Genomic DNA, 26,213 nt, shown 5'->3' with positions numbered 1-26,213 from the left:
TGAGCAGAGTAGTGACTGAGCATTCTCGCTTTGGGAGCTGACAACTTATATCTGAAAACTATATTGTATTAAATTCACCTCTGAAAATACACAGGACACACACTGGATAAGAGGCAAGCATTTCCTAGAGGACCTTGCCACTTGCCAAGACACCCACAGTTTTTTGGATGGATTTGTCTTTGGTAGGCAATTGGTGCTGTCTCTTGTACTGATAGGCTATACATGTACCAACAGCTAGGAACCCTGATGAAAGTTTTACACTGCAAACATATCCATTCGTTAGAATGATCTATGATGTGTCATAAAGGAAAAGACCATAAGGAAGTCTTTGACTTCCTTCCGAAGACACTGCAGGAGAAATGAAACTAAAATGCCTAGCTGAGCCCTCGGCGCGTCTCTCTCCTCCATTACTCTGTTTGCGCTGTTTTTTCTCTCCTCCTCTCTCTGCTTTTTTCTTCTCCATCCCTTGCAGTCCAACCCTCTGCTCTCCCTTCTCTTTGCTGAGCTGTGCAGCTAGAACTCTGAACAAACAACTAGGCAAACACTGCTGTGTGGGACCGCAGGTGTCTGAGGAAGAAGGGAGGTGAGTGACTGGTCTGTGGTGCCTTACTAAAGGAAACAAAAGGAGAGAAGGGCTACGGGCAGACATGTCAACCCTGCAGGGGGAGGGGGGGAAGGGGAATACAGAAACTGGGCTTATTTTTGGCTTAGTTGGCTTGTTGCTTCTTTTTTTGATCGGCTCCGGACACGCAGGGGCAAGAGGGGGAGAGAGTCCGGGGCGCACAGCGGGCCCACCACAGTCCCAGACTGCATGCCGGGGGGATCTAGTCACCGGCGGCAGGGAGTTATATGGGCCCAGGCTCCAGGAATAGTCAGGGCCGGGGGCCCAGCTCCACCAATGTTTGGATCCGGGTCTCCCCTCACCCCAGGTCCTGCCTGCAGCATCAACCGGGCCCCAGCTGCCGCTCCCCGCGCGCCTCCCCCACACCCTGGAGTGTCCCCGCCTGAGCCACAGAGGGCGGCGGCCCTGCTGCCCCGCCCTGTCCGCGCTTCCGCGGGCCGCGCCTGCTGCCTAAGGCGAGAGCAGCAGCGGCAGCCGCCCCTTGCGAAAGGCACTTCCGGCTGGGCGGGGCTCGACCTCACTCGCCTGCACAGCGGCTGGGCCTCGGCCAGTCTCTGACCCTGTGATCCGCGCCCCCAGCTGCCGCTGGGCAAGGGGCAGCCCCATCCCCCACTCCCAATGAGGCTACGGTGAGGGAAGGAGGCCACACGTGATGGCAGCCCCCCTGGCACCCACCACAGGGGAGGCAAGGGGGCTTCCTGGACCGGAGAGGGGCCCAAGGAGCAAGTGCAGTGACAGCGGTGGGTGCAGGGTGAGTGTGGGAAGAGGTGGGGTCCCTCCTCCAGAGCTTGCCGATGGGGAGTCCTCCTCTCTGGCCCTATCCCTGGGGCAGCCTGTCTGCGCCCTAAGCGCCTCATCCCTGGCTCTGCCCTACCCCACCCCAGAGCCTGTCAGACAGAGCCTTCACCCCCTGACCCCCAGTCCTGACCCTGCACCCCCTCCTGCACCCCCACCCCTTCCCCAGACCCTGCACCCCAACTCCCTCCCAGAGCCTGTCCTCTGCACCCCAGCTGCCTGCCCCAGCCCAGATCCCACACCCCAACTCCCTCCCAGAGCCCGCCCCTGCACCTCCTCCTGTGTCCCAGCCCAGACCCTGCACCCAAACTCCCTCCCAGAGCCTGCCCCCTGCATTCCCAACTGCCTGCCCCAGCCCAGATCCCACACCCCAACTCCCTCCCAGAGCCCACCCCCTGCCCCAGCCTGCACCCCAACCCTCAGCCCAGAGCCCACCCCAGCTCCCTGCCCCAGCCTAGAGCCTGCACCCAAATGCCTTCCCCCTCCCACACCAAACTTCCTCCCAGACCCTTAGGGACATGTGTGTGTGTGTGGGGGGGGGGGGCATGACTTGACCCCGTTCTGGGGACCACCAAAAATTATACAAACCTGCTGCCCCTGCTAGTCACATAGAGTGTTGGGGTTCTTGGGGATTGCCTTGTTTTGAAATGGGATTAGCTTGATTTTTGGCTTATTGTGAAAGGCAGGGTGCTTATTTACCATGTGGAAGTTGGCAACTGTGGTTACAGGTGGTTGAAGGGATGGTTCAGTTTTAGTCTGGCTGTATTACAAAGGCAAGGAGTGCAAGATGAGCCATGAGCAGAGGAATGATTAAATCCAGGAAGATAGTGATTCCTCTTTCCAAGGCAGTTAGTTGGGCCACAGTGACAGTATTTCCAGAGAAGATGCACACTGCTTAGGTCAGCCATTGTGCTCCCTCCCTCATCCTCCTGCAGCGGCTTTCGCTGTCCCTTTCTCACTGAAGACCAGTGACATCTGAAAGTGGAGAGGCAAGACTGACACCATCCCACTCAATAAATCAGCATGATGAGTGTTGCCAAAGTGTTAAAAGGAGCCAGCACCTCAGGGATGTCAGAGCTGGGAGCCATCTGCCTGGGACTGGGCTTCCTGATGTGTTTGAGGTCTGATCCCCTATATCCATTAGTCATTACTGCCCATACCTGAGGAGTTGAGAGGGTTCTCTGTCGCATGATGTTGTCTGTACTTTCTCCCCTCTTTCTCCTAGGGTTCAAGGACAGGTTTTTTCCTCATTACTCTTTAGTGATGAGTGCTCTATTGTTGCTGATAGTTGAAGGAGTTCTTCTCACACTCCCTCCTCTTTTGGATACTGTGGAAGCAGGTGTCTCTCTGTTTCAGGATATCCTGTGTCATGCTGGTTGCTCCGCCATTCATCTCTGAGTTTGCACTCTGCTTTAGACCTTCTACCTCCAGGTTACTGCCCATGGATATATGACCTGGGAGCTTGTAGGGTCTTTAGCCCTTCCAAAATGTTAGGGATTGCAGTAATAAATAAAGGAAACACAGGGTTTGGAACAGAAGCTCATCTGTCTCTATTAAAAGTGGACAAATTTAGCTATGGTACAAAACTACTCATTAAAGCAATAGTAAATTTTTTTTTTAACTCTAGCTTCCTCCCCCAATAAAAAACATCGGCTATGCCCCTGCTGCTTCTCTATTTCATAGAATCATAGGACTGGAAAGGACCTCGAGGTCATCTAGTCCAATCCCCTGGACTCACGGCAGGACTAAGTATTATCTAGTCCTGACAGGTGTTTGGAGATTTTTAAGAGCAGGTTAGACAATGACAGAGATTCCACAACCTCCCTAGACAATTTAGTCCAGTGCTTAACTTCCCTGACAGAAAGTTTTTCCTAATGTGCAACCTAAACTGCCCTTGCTGCAATTTAAGCCCATTGCGTCTTGTCCTATCTTTAGAGGTTAACAAGAACAATTTACCTCCCTCCTCCTTGTAACAACCTTTTATGTACTTGGAAAGTGTTATCATGTTCCCCTCTCAGCCTTCTCTTTTCCAGACTAAACAAACCCAATTCTTTCAATCTTCCCTCATGGATCATGTTTTCTAGACTTTTAATAATTTTTGTTGCTCCTATTTGCAATTAAGTCCCAGGTAATTTCAGTTTCTTCCAGGGTTCCAGGCCTGTGAGCTGCTGCAATTCCCAGAGATGGCCACAGGGTGTAGGACAGGGGTGGCCAACCTGTGGCTCCGGAGCCACATGCGGCTCTTCAGAAGTTAATATGCGGCTCCTTGTATAGGCACCGACTCCGAGGCTGGAGCTACAGCTGCCAGCTTTCCAATGTGCCGGGGGGTGCTCACTGCTCAACCCGCTGGCTCTGCCACAAGCCCTACCCCCACTCCACCCCTTCCCACCCCCTCCCCTGAGCCTGCCATGCCCTCGATCCTCCCTCTCCCCCCCAGAGCCTCCTGCATATCACAAAACAGCTGATTAGCAGGTGTGGGGAGGCGTTGATTGGCTAGGCTGCTGGTGGGTGAGAGGTGCTGGGAGTGGAGTGGGGGAGCTGCTGACGTATTACTGTGGCTCTTTGGCAATGTACTTTGGTAAATTCTGGCTTCTTCTCAGGCTCAGGTTGGCTACCCCTGGTGTAAGGCAAGTGGCTTGGTGAAGAATCGTTCTAGCAGCTGAGGAGGTGTGATGAGCTCTGAGAATCACCACATGGTCCTGAAGACCTGGGTGCCTCTCAGCTGTGCTCAGCAGGAGCTTGGGGGAAGGGGAGAGGATGCCTGTACCTGGTGTGACCATTTAGGCCTCTCTAAGTACAGGCGTCACCTCCTAAGCTCCTGCTGAGCACATCTACACTCAACGCAGGCAAAATAGAGGCCAGTCCAGGCCCTGCCTGGGGGAGATCCTGAACAAGGTGTTTTACCTTGTACTTACACAGTAGGATACTCCTCCAGCATGAGAAGAAGCAGTGAATGGAGATGAGGAGGGAGAGTAGGAGGAAGAGAGAACTGTAAGGTTGGGGAGAGGAACGATTTGACATAGTCAAGTGACACTTTTTCCAGTCATGCACGTGCTGGGCCCAGGCACTAGACAGTTCGAAGCCTATTTTGCTGAATTTCAGGCACTTTTCTCTGCCTCTTCCTCAAAAAGAAAAAATCACCTCACACTCAGCAGAATATGCACACAACCCTCCAGAGCTTGGGATCTCATCAGCTAGATCTCAGCTTAGTTAGAAAATGTCCATTGAAACCATTTTCAAATGTTGACAACTCTGGCTAGTGTGTATAAAGTGCTTTGATGGTTAAAGGTGTTAGATAGTGTAAGTGCCACATGCTGCCACTAGTGGGCATATCTAAACTAGATGGTAGGACTTCTTGGGCTAGAGTTAGGGTTCCCAAGGTATGGCTTACGGGGTTATGGTTAGGGATAGGGACGGGGTTCCAGATCGTGGGGCTCTTGGGCCTAGGGTTTTGGTTCCAAAACATAACACTCCAGGCGCTAAGTGTATGGTTTCAAAGGGTAGGGCTCCCCAGGCTAGAGTTAAGGTTCCAAAGGTTATGGCTCCACGTGCTAGGGTTAGGCTTCCAGAGGGTAGGGCTCCCTGGGCCAGGGTTAGGGTTCGGAAGGGGAGGGCTCCCCGGGCCAGGGTTAGGGTTTCTGAGACTAGGATGCCCTGGGCTAGAGTTAGGGTTCCTATGGGTATGGTACTTGCAGCTGGGGTTACGGATTCTATGGGTGGAGCTCCCAGCCCTAGAGTTAGGATTCATGGGGTAAGGTACTTAGAGCTAGGGTTTAAGTGGCTATGGGTAGGGCTCCCCGCCCTAGGGTTAGGGTTCCTGTGGGTCAGGCTCTCTGCCCTAAAGTTAGCATCTCTAGGGATTGGGCACTTTGAGCTAGGGTTTGGGTGGCTATGGATAGGGTACTTGGAGCTAGGGTTAGGGTTTCTATGGTAGGGTTCGCACCCTAGCATTTGGGTTGCTATGGGTTGTAGCCTGAACTGTAGCTTATGTATTAATTACATTGATTTCTTAAGACTCCCCAGTTATCACTTTGTGGGTTGACAGGATCTTGTCCCGTGATCAGGCCCAGTATTATTCAAATTATGATATAGTTGGGAACCCTAATGTGCGCAGTTGGAACACTCACACTATAGGAACTCTTCTGTATTTAAAAATAGTTTATTAATACATTTAGCACAGTCACAAACACCCCAACTCAGGAAGATAGAGATACTACAGAATGTACATCTGCACATCCATATACTCCCACAATCCGTTGTGAAACAATCTGAAATGTTAGCCATCATCTTCCTCATCACCAGTGGCCATCATTCTGGCACCTCCCAAGGACTACATCTCTTTCTCCTACGGCCCCTAGGCTGGGATGCAACTTTTATAATATGATATGCTGACACCGCTATGTTTGATGCATATTCAGTAGGGGTATTTCCCTTTTTCCTTATTTGTATAGCCTCACCTTACTAATTTTGGTGTGTCCTTCTTGTATAGGTTAGTATATCAAAGATCTTAACTTATTATCCTATGTCAATCCATTACCATGGGCCTCTTGTGGTTAGGTATCTACAGATGTAGGTCTTGTACCTGTTAAGTACATCAGTTTGTTGCCATGACATTCTTGTAGTTGGGTCCTGTTCCTGTGGTCAGAAATTCCTCTTAAACACTCTATGTTCAGCTCCCCAATAGTTGGGGTTGCCAGTGGGCCGTTTATCTGTGCAAAGTTTATCTATTCAAAGCTCATAGGCCTAAAGCCTTATGCTAACTTGCTGAAGCTAATCTCTTACAGGATACAGGCCTGTAGGTTTCTTGCATTACTGCTGAATATAACGCAAAGCAGAATATAACGCAAAGCAGTGAATGTAATAAAGGCAATCTAGCCCAGTGGGCTACAGGGTAGGGTACTTGGAGCTAGGTTTATGTGGCTGTGGGTAGGGTCTTTAGAGCTATGGTTTGGTTGGCTAAGGTTAGGATACTTGGCATTAGGGTTAGGGTTCCTATGGGTATGGCTCCCCATCCTAGTCTTAATGTTTCTGTTGATAAGGTTAAGGGAGCTAAGGTTACAGTTGATAAGGGTAAGGCTCCCTGCCCTAGTATTAGGATTTTTATGGGTAGGGCTCCCCATCCAAGGGTTAGGGTTCCTATTGATTAGGGCTTCTTTCCCGAGGGTTAGAGTTCCTAAGGGTATGGTACTTGGAGCTAGGGTAAGGGTTCCTATGGATAGGTCTTCCCTCCTCCCCCAGATTTAGGGTTCCTATGAGTGGGTCTCTTCCCCGCCCCCAGGGTTAGGGTTCCTAAGAACACAAGAACGGCCGCACTGGGTCAGACCAAAGGTCTATCTAGCCCAGTATCCTGTCTTTCGACAGTGGTCAATGGCAGGTGCCTCAGAGGGAATGAACAGAACAGAACCGGTAATCATCAAGTGATCCGTCCCCTGTCGCCCATTTCCAGCTTCTGGCAAACAAAGGCGAGGGACATCCTAGCTGGGCAGGAATGGACCTATTCTATGAATTTATCTAGTTCTTTTTTGAATCCTGTTATAGTCTTGACCTTCACAACATCCTCTGGCAAGGAGTTCCTCAGGTTGACTTTGCATTGGGTAGGAGTCCCTTCTCCCCCCCTCCCCAGTGTTAGGGTTCCTATGGGTAGGGCTCCCCCCCCACCCGAGTTAGGGTTCCTATGGATAGAATAAATGGGGCTATGGTTACGGTTGCAATAGGTAGGGCTCCTATGGGTGGGGTACTTGGAGCTAGGTTTGGGGTTCCTATCAGTAGGCCTTCCTGGGCTAGGGTCATAGATTCATAGATACTAAGGTCAGAAGGGACCATTATGATCACCTAGTCTGACCTCCTGCACAATGCAGGCCACAGCATCTCACCCAGCCACTCCTGCAATAAACCTCTCACCTATGTCTGAGCTATTGAAGTCCTCAAATCATGGTTTAAAGACTTCAAGGGGCAGAGAATCCTCCAGCAAGTGACCCATGCCCCATGCTACAGACGAAGGTGAAAAACTCCCAGGGCCTCTTCCAATCTGCCCTGGAGAAAAATTCCTTCCTGACCCCCAATATGGCAATCAGCTGAATTCTGAGCATGTGGGCAAGATTCACCAGCCAGATACCCAGGAAAAAATTCTCTGTAGTAACTCAGATTCCACCCCATCTAACTTCCCATCACAGGCCATTGGGCCTATTTACCATGAATAGTGTTGGATCATATTAAAGAAGTTCTGTATTAAAATCACAAATGAGTTTGATTCCCCAGAGTTTAAATTCCAGGGTATTACTAATTAAGAGGTCTCTTGGTTTTTGGTACTGTTTCTCTCCCTCTATGTGTGAAACTTGCAAGCTGCTAATTGTGTTAGTACATTCTAAGACAGAGTCTATTCTCAAAGCAATTCACAAGAGAGAGAGACTCAAAGCAATACTCTAACAACAGAAACAGCACCCAGAGACTCCCCACCCTTTTGTTGTATTAACAATTGTGATTAAAATAGAGATAGAGGATGGATGTGGATGGATGCTTGGTGTGGATAATAACTGAATGATCAGGGAGGTGCCAGCCTAAGAATCCAGTGTCCATCGGCTGAAGAAGGCGTCAAGTGGAAATAACCAGAGGACCCCCCGGAGGGCAGACTGGAATCCACCCAACAGCCTCAAGGATGGGAGAACCAAAGAACAAGATAACATCTTGGAGCCGTCAGGAATGTGCTATCTGCTGATTGATTCAGCAACAGCATGATGAAGCAATTCCCATAGACTGGCACAGGAAGAAATTCCTATAAAAATAGACTCTAAAAAGTGAGAACTTTGGGGGTCTGATTCTGCAAACCAACTTCCAGGAGCATCAGATGAGCATCTGACAAGGCCCTGCTCCCTCCTCATGTCCAGGCCACCTGGCCAGTGGCTTGGCATGAGCAACTCTAAGGCTGGTAACTATGATAACAACCTTGCAGAACCTGTGTGTGTGTGTGTATGTTTGTATGAATGAATGTGAGAATAAATTTGAGATTGAATGGAATGTTATAACTATAACTAACTGCTTACTATGATTCTTTCTGTATTCACAGTAAATGTGGTATTTTGCCTTTTTCCCTTTAATAAGATCCTGCTGGTTTTTATTTTATTGGTACAACAATAGTTAAAGATCAATTAATTGCCAGAATGACGCTATCCATCATACCATCTCTTCCATAAACTTATTGAGTTTAATCTTGAAGCCAGATAGGTCTTTTGACCCCACTGCTCCCCTTGGAAGGCTATTCCAGAACTTCATTCCTCTGATGGTTAGAAACCTTCATCTAATTTCAAGTCTAAACTTCCTGATGGCCAGTTTATATCCATTTGTTCTTGTGTCCATATTGGTACCGAGCTTAAATAATTCCTCTCCCTCTCCAGTATTTATCCCTCTGATATATTTATAGAGAGCAATCATATCTCCCCTCAACCTTCTTTTGGTTAGGCTAAACAAGCCAAGCTCCTTGAGTCTCCTTTCATAAGACAGGTTTTCCATTCCTTGGATCATCCTAGTAGCCCTTCTCTGTACCGGTTCCAGTTTGAATTCATCCTTCTTAAACATGGGAGACCAGAACTGCACACAGTATTCCAGGTGAGGTCTCGCCAGTGCCTTGTATAACGATACTAACACCTCCTTATCTCTACTGGAAATACCTCACCTGATGCATCCGAAGACCGCATTAGCTTTTTTCATGGCCATATCACATTGGCGGCTCATAGTCATCCTGTGATCAACCAATACTCCAAGGTCCTTCTCCTCCTCCATTACTTCTAATTGATGTGTCCCCAGCTTATAACTAAAATTCTTGTTATTAATCCCTACATGCATAACCTTACACTTCTCACTATTAAATTTCATCCTATTACTATTACTCCAGTTTACAAGGTCATCCAGATCCTCCTGTATGATATCCCGGTCCTTTTCTAAATTGGCAATACCTCCCAGCTTTGTATCATCCGCAAACTTTATTAGCACACTCCCACTTTTTTTTGGTAAGGTCAGTAATAAAAAGATTAAACAAGATTGGTCCCAAAACCAATCCCTGAGGAACTCCACTGGTAACCTCCCTCCAGCCTGACAGTATGACCTGCTGTAGTCTCCCCTTTAACCAATTCCTTATCCACCTTTCAGTTTTCTTATTGATCCACATCTTTTCCAATTTAACTAATAATTCCCCATGTGACCTCATTAAAGACTGAGGCAAAGTATTTGTTTAGATATTGGGCCATGCCTAGATTATCCTTAACCTCCACTCCATCCTCAGTGTTTAGCGATCCCACTTCTTCTTTCTTTTTCTTCTTATGTATATGGCTATAGAACCTTTTACTATTGGTTTTAATTCCCTTTGCAAGGTCCAACTCTACTTGACTTTTAGCCTGTCTCACTTTATCCCTACATGTTCTGACCTCAATAAGGTAGCTTTCCTTGCTGATCCCTCCCATCTTCCATTCCCTATATGCTTTCTGCTTTTTCTTAATCACCTCTCTGAGATGCTTGCTCATCCAGCTTGGTCTACAACTCCTGCCTATGAATTTTTTCCCTTGTCTTGGGATGCAGACTTCTGATAGCTTCTGCAGCTTTGACTTGAAGTAATCCCAGGCCTCCTCTGCCTTTAGATCCATAAGTTCTTCAGTCCAATCCACTTCCCTAACTAGTTTCCTTAATTTTTTAAAGTCAACCCTTTTTAAATCAAAAACCCTAGTCGCAGATTTATTTTTGATTATCATTCCGTTCAGTTTGAACTGAATTAGCTCATGATCACTTGAACCAAGATTATCCTCTACAACCATTTCTTCTATGAGGTCCTCACTACTCACCAAAACCAAATCTAAAATGGCATCCCCTCTTATTGGTTCAGCAACTACTTGATGAAGGAATCTATCAGCTATCACATCAGGAAAATTGAGCCCCATTATTACTGGTATCAGAGTAGCAGCCGTGTTAGTCTGTATCCGCAAAAAGAAAAGGAGGATTTGTGGCAGCTTAGTCTCTAAGGTGCCACAAGTCCTCCTTTTCTTTTTATTATTATTACTAGCACTTGTCCTCCAGTCTATGTCTGGGAAGTTAGTCTCCCAAACTAACAAATTTATTTGAGCATAAGCTTTCGTGAGCTACAGCTCACCTTTCGTAGTGATGATCAAGGTGGGCCATTTCCAGCAGTTGACAAGAATGTGTGAGGAACAGTAACGGGGGGGGGGGGAATAAACATGGGAAATAGTTTTACTACAAAAGGTTTTTTTTCTCTCCTGCTGGTAATAGCTCACCTTACCTGATCACTCTCGTTACAGTGTGTATGGTAACACCCATTGTTTCATGTTCTCTGTGTATAGAAAATCTCCCCACTATATTTTCTACTGCATGCATCCGACGAAGTGAGCTGTAGCTCACGAAAGCTTATGCTCAAATAAATTTGTTAGTCTCTAAGGTGCCACAAGTACTCCTTTTCTTTTTACTTGCTTATAAAATCAGACACAAAAATACAAAAGTGTCACGGCACACTCTTACTGAAAAATTGCTTGCTTTCTGATTTTTACCATATCGTTATAAAATGAATTGATTGTACTTACATTTCAGTGTGATACTTAAGCCTGTTTTTCATTTGTGAGCCTTGTCTGAAGCCAGGGCCCTGGGGGACAGGCCGGAAGCCTGAGGCCTGCCTCCTGGGGCTGAAGCATGTAATTTAGCTTTGCAGAGTCCCTTGTGGCATTAAGCCCCAGACAATTGCCCTGTTTGCACCGCCCCCTGCCCCAATGTCATCCCTAAACCCATCTCATGACCCCCCTGGGCGTTGCAACCCTCAAATTGAGAAACACTGATCTAAATGAGTCGAGTACATCCTAGAAGATCTCTATGTACGTATCCCTGGCTGAGAACCACTGTTCTAGAGTATCTTGCCATTTGTAGTTCTGGCTACATGTTTTTTTAGACAGTCATGACTCTGGCAGGTAATTTTCACTGTTTTGTTTTAACTGACCGGTCTTACATTTACTGATAGTTGGTAACCTTTGCTGAATCTATGTTGGAGCTAGTGTGGCTGTCTGTCATGTCATCTCTAGATTAGGGAAGGGTTTAAGACATGGCAGAATTGTGTGCTGTTCCACTTGGGTGGTGGAAGGAGAAGTTTCAGAATTCACCCCCCTCCCCGTTGTAACCTTTGATTTATATTGTCCCAATTAGTACTTTAAAGATAAGGAATAAAACCAATTTGAATTCTTTATGGTTCAAGCCTCCAGGGCAATTACAGATTATTTAATTTAGTGGAGGACTGCGAATGACACAATGAGAGAGAAAATCAAAGACTTAATTTAAAATAAAATAACGAATATAAGTACACACTGCATATCATGCTTACATTTTAAGATGAAATGATGCATGCAGGGCTGATTAATCCCTGGAGGGGAAGAATGGGAATAATTTTTTTTTCTAATAGGACCTTGATGGTGGATGGGTGCGCCAATCTAAAATTGGCATGCTACATTTTTCCTAACCAATTATAATTAATTAACATTACCCTTTACCATATTTATATTTCCACTACTATAATGAAATATTCTGTAATTTTTTATTGTCTATTTAATATGAAGTATTGTCTTAATTAACATCTGCATAAATGCTAAGCTAACAATCAGTATAGATCGTGTTTTTGAAAACATTTACATTTTATTTAAAACGCTTGTAAAAACCAGTTAGGACCAAAACATGTTTACAGCATGACGTAGGGCCTCTCTTGACTATTGTCAAGCCTATTTTTAGGAAATACATTTTTGGGCTACTTACATTCAGGGGGTGCTCTAGCAATTTTGCCACCCCAAGCAGTCGCCACCGAATTGCCGCCACTCCAAAAGCGGCGGAGCTGCCCCCCAAAAACCGGAGCTGTGGGAAAAGCGGTGGAGCTGCCGCCGAATTGCTGCCGCAGGACACGGACCGCCGACCTATTCTAATTGCAGCCCCAAACACCTGCTTGGAAAGCTGGTGCCTGGAGCCGGCCCTGCTTACATTTCAACACATTTCTTTAAGCAAGCACCATCTTTATAGACGACACAATCCCTCCTTTGGTGCAGCTGATCCTCTCTTCTTGCACCTGTGAGGCCCAGCTCCTGAGCCCCAGCTTGCAGAGGGATAGGAGCAGATCCACAGGCCATTTCCCGCCAGGGAAAAGGGTGCAAAGTGTCGCAGATACTACTGGAGACCTGAGGCTGCAGTAACTAGTATGGAGAGGCCCCATTGCAGCTCCTTGTCTTCAGGAAGGAATCCATGCCTTTCTATCCCCACAAAAACATCCTACACAACGACTTGAAATTTGGATTTAGTGTGTATCTGGTGCCAGAAGAAAATTGCCTCTAGGTGTAGAAACATGTAAATAGTCCATTAGAATTATCTGTTACGTGTCGTAGGAAAAATATCACAGAAAAGTCCTTATGTTCACATTTACCTTCTCCCATCGACCTCCCCCTGCAGTTGTGGTCCTCCCCCAAACCCATTCCTGTTCATGCTGTTTCTCATTCCCCTCATTTACACTTTCATTTTATCCACTTCTTACTGTTTCTCTTCCTCTCTCCCATGCCCAGCCCTTCTTTGCCCAGTTGAGCTGAGCTGTTTGTCTGGAACTATGGTTGCTAATTGCAGATCTCTGATTTTGTAGCAAGGTGAGTGCTTGGCATATGGGTTCAGCGTGCAGGGACACAGCAGACAGGGAGGCAGGTTGGGGCTGTGGAGATGCTGGGCAGCAAGTACCTCCATCCTCAGGAGAAAGGGTGCTGGGGTAAGTTACTAGTTTTGCTTCCTTGCTGCTAATGACAGCAGCTGCTTGTGACGGTGTTGTGCCCATTGTGTTTTGCTCACGGAAATACAAAGGGAAAGGACCTAAGGGGGACTGAGAGCAACTGTGTGAAGTGCGGTAGGATGTCAGAGTTGGCAGCAGGGCTTGTAGCTTTCACAACTTCAACAGCTTAGTCTTACTCGTGATATCGCTTTGTACGCCAGCCTCGCTCACAGCTTTTGGCATACACGATGTGCTGGGAGAATGCTGTGCCCAAGTGATATGCAGCTGTCTACAGGAGGCAGCTGCGAGTCAGAGTACCACTGAGGCTGCTCTGACTTATGTCAGGCACATTCCTACGGATCAGGGGATCAGAGAAGTGAGGTAAGACATTTGTACCTCTCCCCTGTGGCTCTGCTCTAAGCACATCTTGGTTGGACAGAGACCATGTCCTCTCCATGTTCTGATCTAAAGGGCCTTGTACACTGCAGGTGGTACTGGAATTAACACAGAGAATCCTCATCATCAGCGTCAGCATCAAGAAGGATAAATAGGGACCAAGGTAGAGCCCTGCAGTGAGAATGGGGTCCTGCAGAACCCACTGCCATAAAGTGGGAGTGAGTAAAATGTACTCCTATACCCCGATATAATGTGGTGCGATATAACGCGAATTTGGATAGTACGTGGTAAAGCAGCACTCCAGGGAGTGGGGCTGCTTTACCTTGTTATATCCAAATTCGTGTTACCGCAAGTGGTTCCTCTGCGCCTCCCCCTTTACTTGCTGAAGCCCCCTCACCCCAGTTCTCCTCTGCCTCCTCCCACGAGCGTACCGCAGCTCTGCTTCTCCTCCCTCCCAGACTCACTGATTGGTGCGGCAAGCCTGGGAGGGGGGAGAAGCAGACCTGCAGCGCACTCGCGGAAGGAGGCGGAGCGGAGGTGAGCTGGGGCGGGGGGGGGCCGCAGCAAGTAAGGGGGCAGGTGCAGAGTAACCACTCCCCACCCCAGCTCACCTCTGTCTCCTCCTCTGAGCACACCACCACCACTCCGCTTTCCCCCCCAACTCCGTCCAGGCTTTCTGCACCAGACAACTGATTGGCGGCGGCAAGCCTGGAAGGGGTTGGGGGGGGAAGCGGAGCGGCAGCGGCACACTCAGGGGAGGAGACAGAGGTGAGCTGCGGTGGGGAGCGGTTCCTCTGAGCCCGCCCCCTTACTTGCTGCGGCCCCCCTGCCCCAGCTCACCTCCGCTCCACCTCCTCCCGCGAGTGCACTGCAGGTCTGCTTCTCCCCCCTCCCAGGCTTGCCGCACCAATCAGCGAGCCTGGGAGGGAGGAGAAGCGGAGCTGCGGCATGCTCGTGGGAGGAGGCGGAGGCGAGCTGGGGTGGGGGGGGCCTCAGCAAGTAAAGGGGGGGCGCAGAGGAACCACTTGCGGTAACACGAATTACCGTAGTCTTTTGGTTTTTTTTGCCCACACAATCCCAACCTCTACCCCGATATAACGCAGTCTCACCTATAAGACAGTAAGATTTTTTTGGTCCCTGAGGACTGTTATATCAGGGTAGAGATGTACTTTGTTGCGGGTGGGATTGTGTGGGCAAAAAAAAGACCACGGTAATTTGTGGGGAAACAAAATGCAAGTTTAGCTATACCTGCTGTTTAAGTTGACCTTATTATTGATCACTTAGTTTGAGCCTCTTTTTACAATTTATGTCAAAAACCTAGTGCTGTGAGCAATTTTTCCATTAAATATTTTTCAAAACCAACAATAAGCCTGACATATACATAACTTGAATGGTTACAATGGTATATATTTTCATGTGCTATAATATATACTGTTTACTGTATTTTTCACTCCATGCATCTGATGAAGTGGGTTTTAGCCCATGAAAGCTTATGCCCCAATACATTTGTTAGTCTCTAAGGTGCCACAAGGACTCCTTGTTGTTTTTTTCCCCTAAGATATGTAGTAACCCTTTCCCTCATTCTGAGAGAGAGTGGCAGCACCGCCTGAAAAAGCAGCATGTTCGCTAACTCCCACAAACACCTGCCCTCTATGACATGAATCAGGAAAAGAGGGCAGAATAGAAGCATGTTGTCAGTAGGACTGGGGCGGTGCTCAATAAGGAAACTTCTGAATCTTTGTTCTACCCTTTTTCAAGACTCTCTTGTTTTTCCCCCTTTTATATGATAAGACTCTTGGTAATAGTTCCTCTAATAAGGCTGTAGCTTTTTTTGGTGGCTCGGAGAAGAGCCTTTTATTTTTACAGTATGTCTCAAAAGATGTAGAAAATGAATACTGTGAAGCAACTCAAACATATGTAAGCAACTTAATTATACATTTAAAAAACTTTTTTAAACAAAAACTGTGATACGTGATTCGATTCATTTGGTTTTCTCAGAAGACAATCAAGCTTATGTGAATTAAACTTTTCCTGTAATTAAGACTTTGCAGCTTTTCTGCCAGTTTCCCTTTGAAATCATTCTTTTCTGTCAGATCCACAAACAAGCCCAGAAGGAGCTAGTCCTTGGTAAAAATGTTTAACAACTGTCACCTTTGACAGTTAGGCTGAATTTTATTGTTCTGTAACTGTTATAACCTCTCTTTAAAGGGGAAAAGAGGTTATTACTTTTGTTATTCGGTTTCTTTTCCTTCATAAGACAGAACAACAACAAACCTTAACTGAATAATATACCCTTTGATTCTGGAGAGTATTCATTAGACACCTTTTTAATTTCATATTGTACCATTTTTCCATCCTCGCATATAATGCTGTAAACCCTTACTTGCATTTTGATTATGATACGCCTAAATTTTAAACGAATGGCCCATTTTATATCTCGGGGGACAAACAGTCTTAAATGTGCCCACTTTTCTTAAAGACTTTCTGACAGTTGCCTGTCAGTGATAGGTGTGCCTCCAGACCCTGAATTCCTTCCTGATTGACCCCAGAAAATGATGAAAGGGTCAAGAAAGTCTAATGGACAAATACGGGCTTCTCACTGGGCAGAAAGGGGGCAGAGGTAAGGTGGGACTTTTTGTCTAATACTGCTTTCTGACTGGTCTCTTCACTGGGCTAAGGGCATAGCCACCTGTCCAAAACTGAATGGTGTAATAGATATGTGTATACTTATATTCTTCAACAAAGAACAGGAAGCATCAGGTATTTGGTGCATATAATGAAGGCCATGTGTATTTTGCAGCAAGTTTAACCTAAATTTCACAGCAAGACCTATGGTTTCTGTGGCACTATAGTGCTAACTTCTGGAGTGAACTGAAAATTCTGCAGCAGCATCTGGAGAATGTAAAAGTTACAGAGAAGCACCATAGCTGGATCTTTCTAATACACTTACTGGGGGTGAATAGTTAAATTTCCTCATTACATTCCAGAGGCACCATCCAATTAAGATCAGCTTCTATTCAGATCATATTTGAAAGGTTATCTTAAGAGTCATGATGACTAGAATCTTATGTTTTGAAAATTTAAGATTGGAATCTCCTGCACTCTTCTGTACAGAGAGTAATTCTGTAGGAACACAAGCAGCTTCAGAACTGAAGAATACAAAGAGCCATATTTATATAACCCAAGTACCCTCAACATCTAATGACAAACACCCTTCTTGGGGTGTCTTCTCCCCATTGACAAGAACACCCAAGAGTACCGGGTGTGTGCCTAAAGGTACAAACTACTCTTTCCACCCCTACCAATTCATTATGATTGTCAATCTGTATTGATAAGAAACTCAGAACCAAATTAGCAGGGGCTGTTGTATGTGGACCCAGAGAACATCTGTTATAATCCCCCTTCACACACACACACTCTCTCTCACTCACTCACGGCTCTGAAAACCATGTGGTGTAATCTTCACTGTCCTGTCTCTTACTGATCCATAGACTGTCGCTAAAGCTGTGAGTTTGTCATGGAAGTCATGGCTCCGTGACTTTCTATGACTTCTGGAGTGGCTGGTGCGGCTGGCTCCGGGGCTGCCCAAGCAGCTCAGGCAGCCCCTGGGCCTGTCGCACCAGCTGCTGCTGGGGCAGTCTTAGACCACAGTCCCCCAGGCTACCCCCTTCCTCCCCCCATGAGCAGCCCCAGCCCCACCACGAGCACCCGCAGCACTCCTAAGATTTAGTCAGGGGTATAGTACAAGTCATGGACAGGTCACAAGCCATGAATTTTTGTTTACTGCCCATGGCCTGTCCATGACTTTTACTAAAAATACCCGTGACTAAAATGTAGCCTGAACTATCACCTATCAAGCACAACTGTAAAGTCTTAAGAATCAGTAAACAGGTTTGTTTTCTCTCTTTGCTAATCAGGTGGAATATGTGAAGCATAGAGCCCTTGGAGCTGGGTACACTTCAGCTACACTTGGTGCACTTCATCAGCAAAACTCCATTCATGTCCTGACAACAAAGGCACTGACCAATCCATGCCTTCCATCTTAAAGGAGAGCCCAGGAAGTATTTTACTGAAGAATCTCCGTCTGAAACGGACACGGAACAAGAGCACAGCCACTTATCTTAACAGTGATGGAGGCCACTAGTAACAGCCAGGAAGAGGTATTGACCTCCGGAAATGAAACAGCAGCAGACAAAGCCTCTCTGCTAAATGATGCTGTCCGAAACTATTCAATAGAGAAAGTCCGGGAGCTGTTGGCGGAAGGAGCAGATGTTAATTTCAAGGTAGGAGGTGGTTGGACACCTCTGCACAGCGCTGTACAGGTTGATCAGGAAGAGATTGTTGATCTTTTGCTGGAGAAGGGTGCTGATCCACATGCCAGAAAGGACAATGGTGCCACTCCCTTTATTATAGCAGGCATAGTGGGGAATGTGAACCTTTTGGAGCTCTTTCTTTCTAAGGGGTCAGAAATCAATGAGTATGATGACAATGGTTTCACAGCCTTTATGGAGGCTGCTCACTATGGGAATGAGGAGGCCTTAAGATTCTTGTACAATAATGGGGCAGATGTGAATTTGCGGAGGGTGGTTAACGAGGAGAAAAGAACACTGAATAAAGGTGGGGCAACAGCCCTGATGGATGCTGCCACGAGGGGCCACCTCTCAGTCGTAAAAATTCTTGTCAGTGAGATGAAGGCTGACATGAACATCTGTGACAACCAGGGCAGGAATGCTTTAATCCATGCCTTCCTTTCAAGTGATAACGAAACAAGGGAGTCTATTGCCCCAGTTGTTCATTTCCTGCTGGATTGTGGTGTTGATGTGAACAGAAGAGATGAGCATGGGAAAACTACCCTCATGCTGGCAGTTGAGATACAAAGTCTGGATTTGGTGAAAGCTTTATTGGAGAAGAATGAAGTTGACATCAATGATGCTGACAGAGAGGGCAAAACAGCACTGGTGATAGCTGTAGAGAAAAACTATTATGAAATAGCAAAGCTACTGTGTGAAAAAGGGGCAAGGACTGACCTTGGGGACCTTATTGGGATTGTCAATAGGAAATACAATAAGAAAATGGCAGCTCTTCTTCGCCAGTACGGCGCCAAGGCTGGTCCAAGTCAACCTCAAGATTGGGAACCCACCAGCAAACGCTGGGGAGAGCAGCTGAAGGTTCTCTACAACATGTATCGTCCTATGATTGGAAAACTTAAAATCCTCCAACATAATGATTTCAGGATTCAGAGAACCTCCCAAGGGGGCATCTACCTGGGACTCTTTGATGGGAAGGAGGTGGCTGTGAAGATATTCTGCATTGGCACAGAAATTGCTAAACAAGAGAAAATGTGCCTTGAACAATGTCTGACCAGCAAGCATTTAGTAAAGCTTTTTGGTGCTGAGGAAAAGAGACCCTGCCTGTACTTGTGCCTCTCGCTCTGTGAGAAGAACCTTGAAGAACACCTGAGTGCATCAGAGAATGAAGTGAATTGCAAGAGTGTTCTTAAGACACTCTTTGAGGCAGTTCAAGAACTACACATATTTGGATTTGGCCATCAGGATCTACACCCACGTAACATTTTGATAGGTTAGCTTGTATGTTCTTATCATTCTTACTCTATTCTCCTATTGCCCATAGTTGAGAAAGTGAGGCATTATAGAGCTGACCGTATACGTCAGCAGTGTAGAGATCTTTTTGCGCAGAGAGGGTGTGTGTGCATTCGTGCTCATGTAGTATAGCAGCCATAAGTATCACATTAGTTTTGCCTTCCTACTGAGAGATCAGGTCATCCAACTGAATAATCTACCAAAGAATTCTGGGGTCATGCGAATAATTCAACCAGGTACTAGAGAAAAGGAGCGCAACACACACATAAAGACAGACAACAGATTTAACTGTTCCTGTTATTTTGTCAGATGCTGCTGGTAAAGTTCGCTTAGCGGATTTTGATAAGAGCAAAAGATTGAGTGAAGGACAGAAGGATGTTATAATCAAAGACCTGAAGGTAACTTTCCATTAAACCAAAATTATGTTTCAGATTACCCCTCACACCTTTTCTCTCTTTTGCTCACTTCTTTCTGTTCATTTATTTTCTTTGCTTTCTTGGGGTGAATCAGCTGATCTTCCTGCATATTCAGAGGGAAATGTATAACAGCGTGGTTTCTGGAAATTCCCATAGCACAGGAGACCACAGTACAAGGAAGTGACAGTGATTAGGAATGAAGATTTTCTCCAAACCCTAGAAGTCTCTCCCTGATTTTGCTCTATGCTGTCAGTGTGGTGGGCTCTCTAATACAAACACTTCATGACGTGATTGCTGCCATACACATACACACAAGTGTACACACAGTGTACTGATTTTACAATCAGTGTGCTGATTTTAGAAGATAGTTTGTCTGTCTCTGTTTCTTTTTGTTGGGAAGTTGTTTGCCCTGGGGTGAAACAGCCATTTGTTCTCATGCTCAGGCGCTCAGAAGGCTGGTCCTGTATGTTGTTACACTGGGTAAGGTCCCCTTTGAGGAAAATGATAGAGACGTTCTGGATGCAAGTTGTCCAGAGGATGTGCAGGACTACGAGGAGACTGTAGACCTAAGGAAAAGTCTGGTCTCCCCTGATGAAGGAATCCCAGTTGAAAACCTGCTGAGAGACTTGATCCAACATCCCTTTTTCTGGAGCAAGCAGACGTAAGTGCCATGAATGAAAATTACAAACCCTCAAACAGCAGATTTGCTGGCTGCCCCATTCTGTCAAGAATCAGTGGAGCAGGCCATCCCCAATGTGCCTTTGATTCCACAGCAGGTACAGGTTCCTGAGAGATGTTGGGAATGAAAGTGATATCAAAACTCGCAACACCAAACATCACAACAACAAGAGTGAGATTCTGAAAGCTTTGAATTGTGATGAGCACCCTTTTCAGCAGTGGACTGAGCAGGTAAGCTGTTTTTGCTGTGGATGCACAAGGAGCAAGTTTTCTTACAGGACTTACAAGCCCCATTTTAAATCTTAACTGGAAGTGTAACTCCATCCGTATCCTGACAATGTGGGGGCAAAATCTAATCAAATCTAAGAGATTTAAAAATTACTGTCACTGTCTGCTGGAGTGGTGTACACGGAGCTTCCAGAGAGTGGTTTGTAGACATCACCCTAGCGACTTGCTGCTTAAGTTGTGACCAGCCTTTTAAAGGGAGAAGGTGGTTAGAGTAATTTTCCCTGTGTTGGACTGCAGCAGTGAGGGTGTGCAAAGGGAGGAGAAAAGAGGGAACTTGTTAAAAAGCATTTGAGCTTGGAAGGTGCTTGACTGCAATGGCAATGAGTGCAGTACAGAAGAATCTTAGACCTGGTCTACACTTAAAAGTTTTATCTGGGTAAATAACTGTAGGCTAGGGCTGTTATTTTAGCTGATGTGTTTGTACTGGTATGAGCCCTAATGTGGACACAGTTACATCAGTATAAAGGGGCCTTATACAGGTACAGCCTATTTTGCTTCCAGAACCAGAATAAGCTGTACTGATACAAGGCACTTTTCTATGGATATAACTGTCCACAGCAGGGGGTAGGTTGCTGCTTTAATTATACCAATATAGTCAAAATGGCAAAACTTTCTAATATAGACAAACCTCTAGACAGCTTTCACTTATTTAATGAATTAATGTATAAAGACTAACATAGGCATCCATCCTAGGCCCCATGTGCCTCACAGTTTCAACACAGTAAAAAACCATAGCTACACAGTGTACCACCCAGATCCTCTGCCCAAGTTCTGTCCCCTTCAGACATCTTCCATGGTGTACACAGGATGGAGGGCTGCCCTAATGGAGTAACTGAGGATTCCCCTTGGACATAGAAATATCCAGGTATCATAAAAATGTTGTAATCAGCTCTGTGACACCTGTTCCTAGCCTGCATGGTGTAGGGAGCATTCTTGAAGTGGAAATGCAGATGGCCAGGGTACTCTGAGCTCTGGCGATCCTCGGACAGTACTGTAGTCCACATGGACCTTTCCAAATAGTGCCACAACTATGAGGGTGGAAAGGTGATACAAAACCACCTTTGTCCCTCTCACCCAGTAGAACTCAGACACCCCGGAAGATCTAGCACTAAATCATGATGACAGCCATAATAATAATCATGCCTGTCTATCTCTCAGCCCTGCTTTTCCCCAAATGGCTGTGCAAAGAGAAGGGCATTTGGGAAAGAGATGCGTTGTGTCGTGAAGATTAACAAATCCACACTCTGGTGAACCCAGAGGGGAATCAAACAAGATAAACCCATAGAAATTTTGTATGTTGTTAAGCATACATTTTAATATAAGTGCTATAAAATATTGCTCCATCTATGAGAAATGCATGTGTATGATATTTCTGCAGAGTGAGACCACTGCAGCCAGGGGAGGTTGTTGTTTTGTGATGTGTGAATGGGATGGAATAATCCAGAGTGTTTTATTTCAGATTGACAAATTGGTTCTGGACTGCATGCTCGACCCCTTCAACAACAAGAACAAGAACAAGAACCAGAACAAGAAGAAACAATATGAAAACTATGTCACAGACCTACTGAAGTTCATCAGGAACATGGGCGAGCACTTTGATGAGAAGGAAGAAAAGTAAGTGATTGCTTCACAGTCCGTGCCAGGGATGAACAGTCCCTAGGAATCTTTGTCTGTCTGTAAAAGGCTGCAAGTCCCTGTAGGTGTAAGAGCAGGAATCCTTTCTTCAGAAGGACATGCTGCCATTCAAGAAGGGTAAAAATATGCAGGGTGTGGGGAAAAGACCGTTTCCCGGTACTCCAGCATGTTATAGACTAAAGCGTGTCCAGGTTATGAAAGATAGGCTCTCCAGCAGCACAGTGCTCTGTAGTTGCAGAGAATAATGTTATGTGGATACAGTGTATCATATTATGAAAGTCCCAATACTAACAATAGATAACCCCAGGCTCACCACCCAAAGGCAGTTTACACGATCAAGATGCTTCTGAACTAGTTTTTGGTTCCAAATCATCCCTGTAGTCACACATTGATCAGCAGCTCTTGTTCCATTGTGTTGTTTACCAGGCATCTCCAGAGAGGTAATGTAACTATTTCCACATCCTCATGCTTTAGGAACAGGAGAAACACATGCTAGAATCATAATATGGAAGAGCTCTGTGGGATAGATGATGATTCGGCTAATGCAATGGTGTGATGCTGCAGCAGGACATCTCTGAATATCAGTTGCCTGACCTTCTGTTTTCACCGGATGCTGGTGCTTCCTTCTATGACAAACAGCCCCAGGATGGGCTGCTTGTACTATAGTTTTTTTCATTATTATATCCAACATTTAAAAAACTCATCTACCTAAGTATTTCTCAAGCACTTATCTTTATAGTACTTAGGTGCGTTATCTATAAATTACGAAGCATCGGTCCTGCTGCTAAGGGATCATAATTCTCTCCTCCTACATGGTCTGTCTTCACTGCAGGGTTAACTCAAGCTCTTACTCAGGTGTTGCCATTAGCCCCTCCTCCCACCCACAGATGAAATTCTGTTGCCCAAGTTCAGTGGTGCTTTCAGCCCATGCTCCTCTGCCCACTTTGCAGTGAGGAGTCAGGCTAAATTACTGCCGTGCTGATAGTCCTCCAAACTTTCCCACGGGGGCCCAGAAGGACAGACAAGTTCTCCCGCAACGCACTGGGGAAGTATCATAGAGCAGCTCTGCTTATTGCAGCACAAAGAGGATATGATTTCAGAAGCCCTAGTAACACACAGAGGGGAGTGCAACACCAGTGAGAACACGGTAACACAAGTGTGCTTTGCCATGTGGCTGCAGTGCTCACACCCTGTCTAGGTTAAGCCAGGTTCCAGTCACCCATGTTATATCTGCAGTGAAGACATGCCCTATTAAAGTGCTTTGATGATTGGTCTGTATGAGGATTTTGAAAATAATGAGATAAATGGCCCCTCATCCATGAAGAGATTAGTCCCGTGGGATGGAGAAATAGAAGGATAGTGGGAGAGATTAGCAAAGGCATAATGTGTTAGATCAGGGGGATAATGGATATTAATCATTTCTAGGAAATTTACTCTTGTTTTCAGAAAGCTGTTGAAATGGCTTTCACTGTATAGGGAAACAAATGGGGAAACCTGACCATTTGTTCTGATCCTTTGACACTTTTTAGCAGGGTAGGGGCTTCCCAAGTTAAAAATCAATTGATGTTCTTCTGTTTCAGGGTCAAGGAAATAATCAAGGAGCCCTCGGAGTATTTCATGCACCTGTTTCCAGAATTGACAGTTTATGTCTACAAGCGTTTACGCGGCATACAGCATCATAAGCATTTCCCAAGCCCTCAGTGTCTTTCTCAGCTGTAGCATGTTCTGTTGCTTCAGGTTATATGGCTGAATCCCATTGACTGACTTCCTTTTCAGGACCATTTCGTTCAGCTGCCAAAAAGTGTCATACAAAGTGGAGAAGGGGCTGGGAGGGCAGAGAGTATTGGAATTTCAGTCAGTGGATCTGGTCTCTGGATTCAGCACTAAAGCACTCAGCGGTAAAGATGCTATGTTTCAGTGGGGTCATGGAGGACAATTACATTGAGGAAAGTGCTAGAACTAAGTGCTAGAAGGGAAATGTAAGCTGGTGAAATGAGCAGAGGGTTGAGAAGTAGGTAGCCCTGAGTTCTAATCACAGCTGTACTACTGACTCACTATGTGGCTTTGGGAAAGTCACCCCAGTCTTCCCCTACTAATAGCCACCCATTGGTGTGCCCCTTGCAGCTAACACCTCAGAAACTTCTGCTTAATGTGTGCTGCTTCATGGCATCTTGCTCCTGGGGGGCTGTTGGTCCGATTCCTACACTGAAGAGCTATCTTTTCTGAGAGATCCATCCATACTGGACAGATACATTGAGAACATACCTGAAATAAGAGTAGATTTAGATCTAGCAAGTCAGATATCAAGGATTGTTTAATCTCCCTCCCAGGCACATAAAAGTGTGCAGGGGGCACACCAATGGGTGGCTATTAGTAGGGGAAGACTGGGTGAATGAAGGACAACTAGAATAGCTGCCATGAAATATACAAGATACTTAGAGAAAGTTTTGTCAATTTCAGCCTCTGTACTCTGCAGGACACAGACACCCACAAAACAAAAAGAGATCTGAGCCCCAATGTCCTAAGGACATTTCAGGTGTTTAATTCAATATATAAAGAGGATGGAATGAAAACTACTATTTCTTTCAAAGGAGGCACAATAATTTAACTGAATATCCAGTTTTCCCCTTCAGTCCCTTTGTGGTTTTGTCTATGGGGCTATTTGCTTTCCCTGTGAATCTTTAGTTGTTTTACCAAAATTGCTTTGCCCAAAATAAACCCTGATCATCAGAACACATCTTCCCACCAAGTTCTCCATGTTTTTTGTTGTTGTTTTTTTTAAACAGTAACATTTCAAAGAGGATCTGCAAGCAGTTTGGACATCACAACCATGATCCTCTGCTGGGGAGGAAATGGGATAGATTTGAACTTGGAAATGGTTCCTGATTTTGATTGTATTTTTTGTGTATTTGCCTCATCCAAGGGGCAGAAAAGAACTGCCCAGGCTTTGGTACTCCCCTCCCCCCCAACAACCTTGAGTGAAATTAACAAGGAAGCCAGAAATAGCACCTAATTCTGTGGTTCAGACCAGGGGGTGAACAACTAAATTTAAACTTGTTCTTATGCAGACAGCAGGCATCCTGGGGAGGCTTCTCCCTCTGCCAGTTCCCCTGCTCCAAGCTAGAGGGGAGCCGCTGCAGCCCCTGCTGAGGGGGCGGGAGCCTAGCCCTCTCAGGCAGTCTGGCTGGAGGAGGAGGGAGGAAAGAAACCAATGTGACAGTGAGTTTTCCCCTTCCACTGGCTTTTATTAGCTCTGGATTTAAGCTGTGCAGTAAAATGACTATTGTATTCTGCCCCTGCCTTGGTCTCACCTTCCCCCGGCCCCACCTCCAACAACTGTGAATGAAATTAACAAGGAAATCAGAAATAGTCCTGAATGGTGGTTCAGCCCCTGGAGCGAACAGCTAAATTTCAATTGTTCTTATGCAGGCAGCAGGCTACCTGGGGAGGCTTCTCCCTCAGCCAGTCCCCCTGCTCCAAGCTAGAGGGGAGCTGCTGCAGCCCCTGCTGAGTGCGGAGGTCCGGGGAACGGGGAGCCTAGCCCTGTGGGCAGCCTGGCTGGAGGAGGAGAAGGAAACAAACAAATGGGACAGAGAGTTTTCAGGCTTATTGCAATAGTAAAGTTTTATTCCAGACAGTACTGGTAGTAGACATACACATTGTAAGGAGAGTGATCACTTTAGATAAGCTATTACCAACAGAAAAGTGGGTTTGTTTGGGGAGGGGTGTGGGGGGGAGAAAACCTGGATTTGTGCTGGAAATGGCCTTGATTATTATACACATTGTAAGGAGAGTGATCACTTTACGTAAGCTATTACCAGCAGGAGAGTGGGGTGGGGGGAGAGAAAACCTTTTGTAGTGGTAAACACCCATTTTTTCATGATTTGTGTGTATAAAAACAAACATCTTCTGTATTTTCCACAGTATGCATCCGATGAAGTGAGCTGTAGCTCACGAAAGCTCATGCTCAAATAAATTGGTTAGTCTCTAAAGTGCCACAAGTACTCCTT

At 46.1% G+C, this 26,213-nt stretch overlaps 1 protein-coding gene across 5 annotated transcripts; it reads left to right on the top strand.

Moving 5' to 3' along the window:
- The first annotated feature begins 358 nt into the window (after window positions 1-358).
- Window positions 359-26,204, top strand: LOC140915940 (2-5A-dependent ribonuclease-like). 5 transcript variants are annotated; one of them, XR_012160328.1, is made up of 8 exons: window positions 1,104-1,373; window positions 17,504-19,166; window positions 19,496-19,584; window positions 20,046-20,263; window positions 20,376-20,511; window positions 22,028-22,182; window positions 23,784-24,275; window positions 24,587-26,204. XR_012160328.1 is itself a non-coding variant. In XM_073356609.1 (7 exons), the coding sequence occupies exons 2-7, from the start codon at window positions 17,717-17,719 to the stop codon at window positions 23,920-23,922; spliced, it is 2,187 nt and encodes a 728-aa protein (XP_073212710.1). In that variant the 5' UTR covers window positions 359-583; window positions 17,504-17,716; the 3' UTR covers window positions 23,923-26,204. The 5 variants fall into 5 exon arrangements, 4 of the variants coding, with proteins under 4 accessions (XP_073212710.1, XP_073212709.1, XP_073212708.1 ...); XM_073356609.1 differs by lacking the exon at window positions 1,104-1,373 and adding an exon at window positions 359-583 and having other exon boundaries at window positions 23,784-26,204; XM_073356608.1 differs by having other exon boundaries at window positions 1,104-1,362; window positions 23,784-26,204.
- Window positions 26,205-26,213: the final 9 nt, after the last annotated feature.

Source organism: Lepidochelys kempii, chromosome 8 (assembly GCF_965140265.1).
Source record: "Lepidochelys kempii isolate rLepKem1 chromosome 8, rLepKem1.hap2, whole genome shotgun sequence".
Classification (NCBI taxonomy): Eukaryota; Metazoa; Chordata; order Testudines; family Cheloniidae; genus Lepidochelys; species Lepidochelys kempii.
This window is presented reverse-complemented; position numbering and strand designations above follow the sequence as displayed.